We start from the raw sequence: 12,919 nt of genomic DNA, 5'->3' as shown, positions 1-12,919 counted from the left end.
TCTTTCAAGAGAAGTGGGTAGAATGCAGCTTGACCTGCACCCACCCCCCCATCGTTAAAGGTTCCTATCCTGTACCTTTGAGAAGTAGAAACTAGGTTAGAAGGTCATAAAAATTGACCTGCTTCTTAGAATTCTCCCAGAAGAGATTCCCATTTAGTAAGCAGTAAGATGGTGCTTTTTTCTACTTTATCCCCAAGGCTAATTCAGGCAAAAGTTGAAGGTTTGTTCAATGACCTTGCCCAGAGCTGAGCAACAGGTTGGTGGTCTAGCTCCCAACCTCCCCTAGATGCCTCACCTTCCCCTTATTGGAACCCCCTCTTTTGTTCACAGGGCCAAAATAAAAATGGTAGAAAGATAAAGGGAGGTTGACCTGGACCCTTCAAGTCACACCACCTAACATCTACCTGACTTTAGGTGCGGTTCACACAACTTCCAGACCCTGGGAACACAGCTCTAACTACCTTGTTCTTCATTTGCTCTGCAATTTAGGCATAACTATGTATGCTGTTGGGGTAGGAAAAGCTATTGAGGAAGAACTACAAGAGATTGCCTCTGAGCCCACAGACAAGCATCTCTTCTATGCCGAAGACTTCAGCACGATGGGAGAGATAAGTGAAAAACTAAAGAAGGGCATATGTGAAGGTACTGTAGCCAACCTCGAGGAGAGCTCTTCACACAGGGCAGCATGAACCCTTGGATGAGAAATTCTCAACATATTCCTCCCAAGTGCTCAGAAAAGCGCCTCCCTGGTGCTCGGGGCCAGTAATGCCTGCAAACACTATGCACAAAAAGGGGAACAGGAGAGAGAAAAGACGAAATTAATAGCTAGCACTGCATGAGCATTTACTCTGGGCTCGGCAGTGTGATAAAGATTTTGACACACCAGCATACTTAATCCCCACGAAACCCCTATAGAAACGATCGTTTAACTAAGACACAAACATTATACATGTCACAGAGCTGAGGTGCGATTTCAGGAGATGCCTGTAATTGGGGGGGAAAGGGAGGGTAGTCCTTTCAAATGTAAGGAACACGTGGCTGCAAAGAGTGCTTTGTTTACAGAACACAAGCCTGCCCTTTAGAATCTAGATTTTGTTCTGTCCCAGAGCTCTCCATGCTAATCTCATTGGGCCAGGATGCTCACATAGAGCACCTCTGCCCCGGCTCCCTACTCCTGTCCCAGGTTCAGTCACCAGTCAAACCCCAAGCGAAGTGATGTGTTTTACTCCTCTGCAGGAAAGAACAATGAGGGAGGGGGATGGGGAGGGAAGGCCTTTCAAACTTCTAATGCGAGGAGAGATTTCACCTCTAGGCCGGTTCCTTCAAGCTGAAATGCCTCATGGAGGTGTTGTCCCTGCAGCTTTAGTCCTTCGTCAACGTGAACCTTTCTCCCACCCCACCTTCTAGGCATGACATTAAGGGGGGGCATTCTTTTTTTTTTTTTTAAAGATTATTTATTTATTTATTTGACAGAGAGAGACACAGCGAGAGAGGGAACACAAGCAGGGGGAGCGGGAGGGGGAGAAGCAGGCTTCCTGCGGAGCAGGGAGCCTGATGTGGGGCTCGATCCCAGGACCCTGGGACCATGACCTGAGCCGAAGGCAGATGCTTAACAACTGAGCCACCCAGGCACCCCTAGGGGGGCATTCTTAACTAAGAGGCACTTAAGGGGTCCAGGTTTCTCTTACTAGAGAATGGCCCTAGCGGTGTCTTGGATTACCCTGGAAACCAATTGCTTTTTTGAAACTGGTGTTACCAAATAAAACCAAAACACCCTGGGTGAGACCAGGTAGGTGGGGAGCTGGTCTGGGAGGAGTTTCCTAAAGCACACACATGCATGCAGACAATTATCACTCCGGTTGGTCATCTTTTCCCTCTCAGCTCTGGAAGACTCTGATGGAAGTCAGGACTCCCCAGCAGGCGAACTGCCGAAGAGGAGCCACCAGCCAACAGGTAAAATTCTAAAAAGCCAACAGGTAACTTTTAAAAAGCAGTGTTTCTAGAACCTTTGGTGGATGCTTCCAGCATGGTTTCCCCCAGACAAAAGTCATAAAGATGTGAAAGTCAGTAAGATTTGAATTATGTTAACTATGGCTTTTTTTCCTCAATCAGATAGGAAACATTTACTCTATACTTTAAGCCATATTTGGTAATAGCCTCTCTCTACTGACAAGTCTTTTGCCACAGTATGTCCCAAAGTAAAGCTTGTACCACAGCTAGGAATACGAAGTACGTTACTCTGACTGCTGATGGCTTGTTATAAGCACAACTGTGTTAAGCAGGTTTGACTTCAGTTTTCTTTCTCTTTACAGAATCTGAGCCAGTCACCATAAATATCCGAGACCTACTTTCCTGTTCTAATTTTGCAGTGCAACACCGGTATCTGTTTGAAGAAGACAATGTTTCACAATCCACACAAAAACTTTTCCATTCAACAAAATCTTCAGGTAATTCCAAATACAGTATTGCTACCAGGTGGCTTGATACCAGCCTCTTAGCTTGCCAACCAGACTCAGCTGCAGGGAGGAAAGGAAAGGAGGAAGTAGGAGATGGGAAAGGGGAAAAGAGAAGGGCTTAAGTGAAATGAGAACTAGAAAAATTAACTGAAAGAAACTGGAGTAGCCTTCACTGCAGTCCACTCTAACGGCAACTCTCAGTGTTGGAAGCCCATGCAGCCCTCTCCTGGAATTTACTGGATCTGGCTGCGTGGAAAAAGTTGAACATTTCTTTCATTTTGGTTTCTCCCCTATGCTGATTCAGTCTTATTATTACGCATCTGGGAAGTCTGGTGAGTTACAGAGGTGAGTGAACACTTTCCATGTGCTTTCTCAGGAAGTCCTTTGGAAGAAAAACACGATCAATGCAAATGTGAAAACCTTATCATGTTCCAGAACCTTGCAAATGAAGAAGTGAGAAAGTTAACACAACGCTATATCCTTTCCTAATACTATGCTTGTGTGTGTGATGCGAAGAATTTCACCAGACTTCACAAATACTGTCCCTGTGGGTATGTCTTAAATGAAGTTATTTCCATAAAGCCAAGAGTAGTGAACTCCTAGAAAGGCTTTTTTCTTAAGCAACCTGCTAGGTGTTTGAAGGCCAAGGGCAAGCCAAGCTTCGTGGCAAGCTTGGGTCAAGCATTTGGTTGCTCTCTGCTGTTCTAGGGGTTTAGCAGTGAGGCCAGCCAGTCAGTATGCAAAGTAAAGAAGAAAATAGATTTAAAATTTAACTTCCTCTCTGCTGGGAAGAAAAGGAGGATATGTACCAGGTCTGATCTCCATCAGAGGTATAGTAAGTCTAGGCAAAGAACGTAGAATGATGAGTTTCAAACTGCCATCTAAATTCCAAACCTTTTGGGGGCGCCTGGGTGGCTCAGTCGTTAAGCGTCTGCCTTCAGCTCAGGTCATGATCTCAGGGTCCTGGGATTGAGCCCCGCATCAGGCTCCCTGCTCCGCAGGAGGCCTGCTTCTCCCTCTCCCACTCCCCCTGCTTGTGTTCCCTCTCTCCCTGTGTCTCTCTGTCAAATAAATAAATAAAATCTTCAAAAAAGAAAATTAAAAAATAATAAAATAAATTCCAAACCTTTCTTTTGGCCCCAAGCCACATTGCAGCCATAGCTGGTAAGCATGTGGTTTCTAGAGGACTGGGGTTTTTTGTTTGTTTGGCAGCAATGATCTTTTATATCAATACTCTAAGATGAAACATTCCATCAAGGGACAGCAGAATCCAGTGATTCATTAAACCAATATTACACATAAAAGGAATGCTTTGAGATAATGGAGAAATTAGGATTCAGTGTTTCCCTAACTGCCCGCTGCTCTGAACTCTGAATTACAGTGAGCTTACTAGCGCTGGCTCATATCTACCTCAACTCCATCAACTAGCCTCGGGGAAAAGGTTCAATTCCGAACTCTCTCTGTGCCAATGGGTTTCTATCATAAGGAACAGATGTAGCAACTCCCTTTCTGAAAGCTGGAAATATGCTCCCCTAAGTAAAATAATCTGACAGTGGTTAATGGAGGTGACGGATCCAGGCTCTCATTCTGCCAAGGGGACTGGTGGAGGGTATTACAGAGCTTACATGAAAACAGATGCTTGTTCTAATGCCCCTCTCCTCTCCCTTTTCCCACCCCATTTCTGAGGCTCTGCTTCCCAAGACGAAGGACGTTATAGATAAAAGAGCACAGGTCAGAAGTCTTCAAGGCTGCTACCCTTTGGCCCTATCTGGCCTCCCAGGTGAAAACTGCCCCATCTCTTTTCTCTTGTGACATCATCTCTTATTAAGGCCCAATACTTCTCTTCACTACATTCCCAAAACTGTCATTTCTGGCTTCTAAAGGTATGTTATGGCAAACTAATTTACAAGCAAGATAGGTGTGAGTAGAATTAGAAAAAGGTTTAAGAATTTTGGGGCACCTGGGTGGCTCCGTTGGTTAAGCCTCTGACTCGATTTCGACTCAGGTCGTGATCTGAGGGTTGGGAGATCGGGCCCCACCCCGGGCTCTGTGCTAGAGGTGGAGCCTGCTTGGGATTCTCTCTCTCCCTCTCCCCCCACCCCGCCCCTTTCTCCCATGCACACATTCTCTTTCAAAAAATAATTTTAACTATTTCTCTGTTAAAAAAATATTTAACCTGAAAAAAAAATTTAACCTGAAAGATTTGTAGTCTTTTTTTTTTTTTTTTAAGATTTTATTTATTTGAGAGAGAGAGAGCACAAGCAGGGGGAGCAGTAGGCAGAGGGAGAGGGAGAAGCAAGCTCCCCACTGAGCAGGGAGCCCAATGTGGGGCTTGACGTGGGGCTTGATCCCAGGAACCTGAGGTCATGACCTGAGCCAAAGGCTGACACTTAACTGATGAGCCACCCAGGCACCCCAAGAGATTTATGGTCTTGATAGCATGTGTTAAATGGCTTACTATAAACCTTCAAGTCAGAGTTTAAAAATTTTTCCAAAAGGGAAAATCCAAAGGCTTGTATCTTTCAGGACAGATTTTTATGTAGCTAAATCAAGTTGTATTTGAATGTAAAAATAGACAATTCAGATTCCTCTTCCTTAATTTGAGAGTCACTAGAAGAAATGACACAAAGGATGGAAGCCCTGGAAAATCGGCTGAGATACAGATGAAGATCCGAAATGCTCTACGTATTTGTCCATCATTGTATCAAGGGTTACAATGAAAGCGGCTTGGGCCCCAAAGCTCAGGCTATTGTTAAGTCTATAAAGTTGTAAAGTAAAACATAACTAGTACTGAGAAAGCTGGTTTGCTATAGAACACAAAGGGAAAAGTACACACTAACTTGTTTAAATTTGAGAAAAAGTGCTTCAGAACCCTAAAATGAGATCATCAAGTGAGAACAAGACAAGCTATGCAAGATATTCTGTAACATACTGTGGACATGATATGCTTTTGCCTTGTCCTGCCTTGAGTGTTGCGATCTCATCTGACTACAAAATAGTTTGCAGTCTTACTTCTGTAGAACACTGGCTATAGAAAAAGCTATTTTTTTTGTATTGGACTTTTATCTTGATATATGTATATGGATGTATGCATAAAATCATAAAACGTATGTACTTGTGTAACAAGTTGGATTTTTTTATACAATATTAAAATTCACTACTTCAGAGAATGGTATTCTGCCTAAAATTCCTAGTTAACTTTGAATGCAAGGTATGTGTATATGGGAAATGGTCAATATGCATTTGAAAAAAAAGATGTTGACTCTCACTGGCCATCTGGAAAACACGTTAAAACCATCAGCTTGGCAAAATTAGTGTCTGACTACAGTGTTGGCAAGGATGAAGAAAATGGGGCTCTTGTACACACTACTGAGAATGCAAATGGGCATGCTCTTTGGAGTATAATCTGTCAATACCTAGTAAAACTGAAAATGCACACAAGCCTGCACTCTAGCAACTGCCCTCACAGGCATCTAACTAGAGGACTTTAGCACATACACACAAGGAGACCCGTACAAGAATGTCACTTAAGTTTCTAAGTCACAAATTGAAAATAACCTAAATCATCATCAGAAAGGGAACTGATAAAATTGTGGTGTGGTCCCTACCTCAGAAATACATTTAAAAGGAAGGCACTAGACCTACATGTATAGACAGTAAAACTCAAAGATGAATTTTAAAAGCCAAAGGTAGGGGCATCTGACTCTTGGTTTCAGCTCAGGTCATGATCCGTGATCTTGGGGTCCACTAGTGTGGCTCTGTGCTTAGCAGGGAGTCCGCTTGGGGACTCACTCTCCCTCTGCCCCCTTCCCCAGCTCATGCACTCTAAAATAAATCTCACAACAAAAATGAAGACCCCCAAAATGACATCCTTTGCATGGAAGCTACTGTATTTGAGGCCAAATGATACTTTTTAATCAGAACACCTTCAATAAGCTTATATTTAACTATTTCAAGATGAGTGTTTTCATCAGACAGTTCTCCCAAAGGGCAGTGTGGTAGAGTGGGAAGAATATCTCTTAAGCTTCAATCTTACCTGAAAATCATGATTCTCTCCAAATATAAGAGTTGTGATCTAAAGTATTAAACCTTCAGTTTGTATTTGTATTTGAGTCATCCAATTGATCCTGAAGAGGCTTTAGTAAGCACTGATTTGGGTTGGCATTACCTTCTGAGAGGTACTCCTAGTTCAGGCATTGCTTCCTTGGCTCAATTGTACTTCACTTTCTGTTGAGTCCCAGCTCCCTCTAGTGGCTCTAGACTGCACCCCCCCACCCCTTTATTTTTAGCCATTAAATACATTTAATCATAGAGTTTTCAACGTTCTTCATCTTGGGGAGAATGCCTTCAAAGGAAACAAAGGCCTCTAACCAATCAGTCAAATTTACATATTAATCTAAGATATTTACTTGAAGATGGTCTAAAATCTGAAATACTTCCTCCTCTTCCTTGTTTTGCTATCTGTTATGTCTTAGGTGTAAAGGTTTTACATTCAGGTTTATTGTGGTGACCTTTACAAGCCTTGATTTCTTCATCTGTCAAATGGGACTAATAGTACTATCTCACTGGATTGCCAAGAGGATTAAATGGGTTAATGTGTACATTACTTAGTAAAGTATCATTTTAAATACTCATTAGACACTTTTTATTCTTCAGCAGCCCATGATATCTGACACAAAGACGGTAATTTATATATATGTTCAGTGAATGAATGAATACTTTGCTTACCTTATCTAAGTGAAGTACTTAGGCAGATTCCCACTCCTAAATTACCTTTTGAAGCAAACAGGTAGGAAGTAGTAAATTATAGTAAATGTATAGATGTTCAAGACCTACTATCAACAAGATGAAGATGAAATTCTGGCCTAGAAAAGCCACAAGCATTATCAATGAGAATTAAGTAAATGTTTAAGCCCTAAAAGTCATTATTCACCCTGGTGTTTGAACTCGTGATATAAAGTTGAGTCTGTCCTCTAGGACCTTAGTGAGAAACAGGTGTGATTAATGCCATAAAAGTTCTATGGTAACTCAGAGGCACCCAATCTAGACTAGAAGAGGATGTAGGGGTAGGCCTGGAAAAGGAGGGCAAGGGGGAAGGAAACCAGATGCCACTGCAAAAAGGGGAGCCCAAGTGTTAAGGGGCAGCTGGAAATAAGATTTGCAAGCAAAGAGAATTGTTTTCCATGAACCAGATCTTCCCAAAGGCCCAACTAATTGCATTCAGGACCAGCCTAGAGTTTGGTTTCTTCACGTACCTTTTGCCCCTGCCACGATACCATACCAATTGCAATTAACACACTCCACAATAACCAGCCTCTTTTTTGGGACATTTCTATCTCCAGACCTAACGGGTAGCTCAGTACAAGTATGGAATAAATCTAGTTGGCTGGAATTTCCTGCAATCCCCCGCATATTAGAGATTCCCAGCCAAACACATTACTTTGATTATAATCAGAAAATGACATTTTAAAAATACCTAAAACTTAGGACTCCCCAGATCTTCCTGGCCAGTGGTATTTTCTCTAATTCTGACAGCATTTTAATAGCACTTCATCACAGCTGTCCCAAGACAGAATGAGTGAGAGGTTTCCCATCTACAAGCTTTAAACTCCTTTTCTCTGAACTTTAAATTCCTTTATTCTTAAATGAGTGCACGAAAAGCACAAAGGCAAAAGCTGAATGACCTTATAGCATATTATCACCACAAAGCAGCCCCTAGAAATCACAAAATTATTTCCCAGAAACCATCATTCCAAAATGCCTGCAGCCAAAAGTGCTGCAACAGAACCATTACAAAGAAATGCTACACTGGTACCTGCAATATTGTGTTCTTCAGGGACCACCCCTTAAGAAATTAAATTGTAACAAGTCAACCTGGAGGGAAAAACAATCCAAAATTAACCCATATCGCTGCAAGCTCAATTTGAAAGGCAAAATTTACCAAGTAAGTAGAAAGTAAGCACACAAACTTCCTTAACCCAAAGACAAACATTTCTAACAACTATGGAACAGACTAATAGCATCAGAGACCAGCAAGCAATTCTTTTCAAGGACAAATTTTAAGCATTTTAAAACACCTTGGGCACAAGTCTCTGGATATGAAAATATGAGCACTTTAGAACATTTAACAGATTTTCATATCTCTGTGGCTCTTAACCAGGAGATGCTACTTTGAAAACGTGGGGTAACATTTGGGGGAATCATTACAACATGGAAAACCATGAGAAATAACCTGCAGTATATCCAGTCCTCCACAACAAAGAATTGTCCCATGAAAAAATGTCAGTAGTGCTCCCAAACTGATAAAATACTGAGTAACTGAACAACCAGTAAGAAAACCAGTTGGTAACAGCTATTCTTCAAATTATATCTACAACCTCAGATTAACTTCAGACACAAACTAAAATCATGCAGTATTAACCTATTCCCTTACCTAAAAAACTGGGAATTTGACCCATCTGTGGTTGTTCCATAGTGATTAAAAAGGAGTCTTGTGACTCCAAGTTCAGTAAATACTGGACACTGACATTCCATACAGTATACTGATGGCATCCTCATCTCCTATTATGTCTCACTCATCTCCTATCCAAAACTGCCTGAGAGCTGAATAAGATCTTAAGTCCAAAAGACATGGTTATTTCTGACACTGTTGCAGCCCGAGAGCCCAGCACAGGTATCTATACTCTACCAGCAACATTTGACTCTCTAAATCAGGATATATCTAAATCAGTATTTTTCCCCAAGTAACTCCTGGAAATGTCCCAAAGGAAGTAACAGATTTGGGAAAAGGGTTCCCATCAGACATATCTGAGAGACATGGTATGCAGTTTCCCAAAAATCTGAATGCTAAATAGACTTTACAGTGTATCTTATCTTCTAGGAATAAAATGATATAAAACAAACTTTGGTCAACTGTGGACTTAGCACTTACTGAAGATCTGGGATTCTTCTGAAGTGCTCCAAGTACAGATCTTCTACTTCAACCACTACACACCCTTAGGAAAAATCCTTCTTTATTAAAGTTCAATAGAACTTTTCAGACACACAAAATTTTGGGAGGGGAATACGTATTTCATTTAATCCTCTCTGCTAATCAGACTTGTAGATTTAGGCTGGGATTGTAATTCTGGTTAAATTCTGGGTATTGATCTTTGCTGCCTCTCAAACATACTCAAATATAATACGCCAACAGGATCAACAATTTTAAAAGACTGGAATCTTTTAAAAATCTAGTAGAGGAAAGGAACTCTGCACTCCCTTTACAAAAAGGAAAACAGAAACTGGGACACACAGCTCTTAACTCAAAAGTCTTGCCACCACATCTAACTGCCTCATCCTCTCAAATCCTATCTTCAGGAAAGTGTATGGAAACAAAAAGATATAAAGAAAAAAACTGCAATGAATACAGTGCAAGCTGTGGCCAGTTTTATTAAAGAAAAATTATGCGTGATTTACTTTTCACCAGTCTGTTCTGGCATGCTTCGAATGATATCAGAATCACCTAGAAAATAAAACACAACAGTTTTACAATTCATTTAATTACAACTGGTAATCATCAAATTAGCAATGGCTATCTTCAAAGGTTGTGACACTAGCTTTGAGGTCATTTCTCAAGGATAATCAGATACTGAGTCACAGGCACTTCCCATGTATGATACATCATATAATCAGACTTGGTTTATCACCGGCATTGTTAAAACCAGACCTAGGGAAAGAACTAGGTCTGGGGACACATGCATGGTCTTAATATAGCGAATGTTTAGCCTGCCCTGATTATTACAAAATCAGAACAGCGAGAATATTCGCGGTATTTTATGAATTAAAAACTCCTAAGTTCAAAATATAACATGATCTGTATTTGTAGGCACTTCTTCTCAACTTAATTTTACCTATCTGTTCTTAGGCAGCCAATAAGGACTCCTCTCTTCCACTATTTCACCTGATTACTCTCCACCTTTATAACTTCACCTTTACCAAGGTCCTAAATTATTTAAGTGCTTCAAACAAAATTCATTTCAAAGTAAAAAAAATTCACTTATAACAAGAACTATTACAATGTACTGATACTCATTATCAATTCTCTGTGAAATAAAACTACAGGATATCCCTTGCTCTATCCAAATTCTCAATATCTGAACCTAGGAACCATAGACATTGGTATAGCGAAGAATACCTGTAATTGTATTATAAAGGAAAAAAAATTATTCTAGGACTTAAAAAACATACCTGGATCAATGATAGCCAGTGTGCATACTCTGTAGTATTTCCCACATGCTGTGCCCAATTCAATATTATTGCCACTGTAGTGATGGACACCAGTTTTGGCCAACATGGCATAGTATTCTATTTCAGATTTCCTTCAGAAACCAAAAGACAAATAAATAAATACCATAACAAGTGACTGACAGATAAAATGTTACTACTTTTGTCATTAGTTTTAATGTTGGTAAGGCTTTCCAACAGTAACTAAACCAGTTGTTACTCTTTAAAAAAAGTACCACATCCATTAGCCAATACAAACCATCCTTCCCTTTGATCCCTTATATGAAATGGGACAATCACCAAGTCATCTTCTGACTATCTATGTTTAAGACTATAACTATGCTCATGGAAAAGAGAGGAGGATGTGAAATCAAAGTATTTACTTAGCAATTACTAGTCACCAGACACTTTATGTTATATAATTCCACAACAACCTCTTAAGTAGTATATATTCCTTTTTTTTTTCTTTTTAAACTAATGAAGACATTCAGGCACATTAGAGTAAGTGGAGGTTCCAGGATCCAAACCCATGTTATCTTTAAAAGATAAGCTATTTCTCTGTCTGGTGCTCTGAATCCTAGATGGGGAGTATTACTTACACAGAGCTAACATTTCTGTGTCAATTGAGTAGATGGACATTAAAGGTTTTACAAATCCTTCTGAAGGGAGTCCTAACAGAACAGTACCACTACTCAAAATATGATCCACAGACCAGCAGTTATTTGAGTGCTTGTCAAAAATGAATTAATATCAGGTCCCTACCCAAACCCATGAAATCAGAACCCGCATTTAACAAGATTACCAGCAACTGTGCACATTCACGTTTGAGAAGCACTGCCATAGAAGATAGGCTTGAAGACCATACCATGGGATGGGATGGAGGACGGAGCACTCCAGGAAAACCAATTACGTACAGGTACCCTATACAAAATCCTGTGAGCAGGCTATGCATTACCACAGAAAAATCAATGTGCTGGAGGGGCTGATCACGCTGCTTATATTCTGCACAGTCCAAGTTTCTTTACCTTATTTTCCATACTAAGTTCAATTTCAAAACCGTGAAGTCAAGCAAAAACCTGGGGAATTAGGAACCTGCAGCTCCACGGCCAGCCTGAACTTTTCTTATCTTAGCTTTTCTACACTAAAACGAGTTCGAAAAATGAAGTATTTTAAAGAAATGACCCAAACGGCAGGACACAAAACACATGGTGAAACAAGTAACGTGTCTGTGCTTCCCTCCAACTTTGATGTTCTGTGGTTTTTACCCCTCTGCCACACATTTTTCCCAAAGATGAGCTTACACAATAAGAGAACATGATGGGGGGCCGGGGCCGTCAGCCCCAACCACCACAGAAGAAACCGTAAATTCTTCTCCAAATGCTCGCTTGTAAAACAAATTTTACGTAAAACCGAGTTCGTACTACCCAGACTGCCCATGGTAACACTCATGGGTGTTCACTCCGATCAATATACAGTGGGCGACACACATCCTCAAGGTTCCTTCGATTACCTCAAGGCTGGGCAGTTGTTGGCGAGGATGACCAGTTTCGCTTTGCCATGTCTGATCATTTTCAGAGTCTGCTTGTACCCCAGGACGTACTTTCCACTTTTCATAACAAGCTGGAGCCTGGAGTTGATCGACTCCAGCGACTTTTTCTACAAAGCAAACATTTAACACGGATTTTAAGGCCTTTTTTTTTTTTTTTTTTAACCATCTCAAAACAGCATCCAGCTTTCTGGAAGTCGAGCCCTTTAATAAACCTCCCAAGTCTAGGATCCTAAGTCACTGAGAGGACCACTCGGTTTCCTCTCGGGCCCCTCCATGCCAGTGGGCATGCTGTCTCCCCAGTGTGCTCAGATCTGCCCGCCCCGGGCCGAGACTCAGTCCTCCACGTGAATCGGCTTCCAGCCCTGGAGCGTTTCACTCACCGTCTTCTTTGCGGCCACCATCTTCCTGCCTTAGATGCGGGACGGCCCCAACCTAGAACATACAGAGGACAGGACAGGAAGTTTAGGATCGCAGCTCCAAACAGCAACGCGCCGGGATCCCCGCGCTGCCTAAACGTCGGCCCCGCAAAGCCCACTCACCTAAAACCAGCCGCCAAAATGGCCGGGAGACAGAAAGGAAAGAGTTCCCACAATGCAAAGCTCTTCACCGCAAAGCCTGGACGCCGGAACCGGAAGTAAGCCGCAAGCGGAAG

The 12,919-nt window shown here is 41.5% G+C and overlaps 2 protein-coding genes and 1 non-coding gene across 7 annotated transcripts in view; 1 reads left to right on the top strand and 2 right to left on the bottom strand.

Moving 5' to 3' along the window:
- Window positions 1-5,508, top strand: part of MATN2 (matrilin 2) — a 119,998-nt gene extending 114,490 nt beyond the window's left edge. For 4 of the 5 annotated variants that reach the window (XM_028111238.2, XM_028111222.2, XM_088022782.1 and 1 more), the window contains 5 exons: window positions 490-642; window positions 1,882-1,953; window positions 2,313-2,447; window positions 2,833-2,931; window positions 5,068-5,508. In XM_028111238.2, the coding sequence (XP_027967039.1) occupies window positions 490-642; window positions 1,882-1,953; window positions 2,313-2,447; window positions 2,833-2,931; window positions 5,068-5,123 (515 nt within the window). In that variant the 3' untranslated portion in view covers window positions 5,124-5,508. The remainder of the gene's footprint in view (window positions 1-489; window positions 643-1,881; window positions 1,954-2,312; window positions 2,448-2,832; window positions 2,932-5,067) is intronic. The other variant, XM_028111229.2, reaches the window with a different exon arrangement.
- A 4,351-nt stretch (window positions 5,509-9,859) lies between these two features.
- Window positions 9,860-12,909, bottom strand: RPL30 (ribosomal protein L30). The gene is made up of 5 exons (XM_028112710.2): window positions 12,807-12,909; window positions 12,648-12,699; window positions 12,229-12,374; window positions 10,683-10,813; window positions 9,860-9,957 (listed from the first exon to the last, which is right to left on the bottom strand). Exons 2-5 carry the CDS (start codon window positions 12,666-12,668, stop codon window positions 9,908-9,910), a joined length of 348 nt encoding a protein of 115 aa, XP_027968511.1. The 5' UTR covers window positions 12,669-12,699; window positions 12,807-12,909; the 3' UTR covers window positions 9,860-9,907.
- Window positions 10,133-10,264, bottom strand: LOC114216945 (small nucleolar RNA SNORA72). The gene has a single exon (XR_003610882.1). It is a non-coding gene; the product is annotated as a small nucleolar RNA SNORA72 (small nucleolar RNA).
- Window positions 12,910-12,919: the final 10 nt, after the last annotated feature.

The sequence above is a fragment of the Eumetopias jubatus genome, unplaced genomic scaffold (assembly GCF_037043125.1).
Source record: "Eumetopias jubatus isolate StellerSeaLion01/CBP00866 unplaced genomic scaffold, mEumJub1_p1.0 scaffold_4, whole genome shotgun sequence".
Classification (NCBI taxonomy): domain Eukaryota; kingdom Metazoa; phylum Chordata; class Mammalia; order Carnivora; family Otariidae; genus Eumetopias; species Eumetopias jubatus.
The sequence above is the reverse complement of the archived record's forward strand: the minus strand, read 5'-3'. Positions and strand labels throughout refer to the sequence as shown.

Coding starts and splice junctions, on each gene's coding strand:
- RPL30 (XM_028112710.2), bottom strand. CDS start 12,668: ATGGTGGCCGCAAAGAAGACG. Junction 12,375..12,647: donor TGGTGGCCGCAAAGAAGACG/GTGAGTGAAACG, acceptor TTTGCTTTGTAG/AAAAAGTCGCTGGAGTCGAT. Junction 9,958..10,682: donor ACTGGCTATCATTGATCCAG/GTATGTTTTTTA, acceptor TTTATTTTCTAG/GTGATTCTGATATCATTCGA.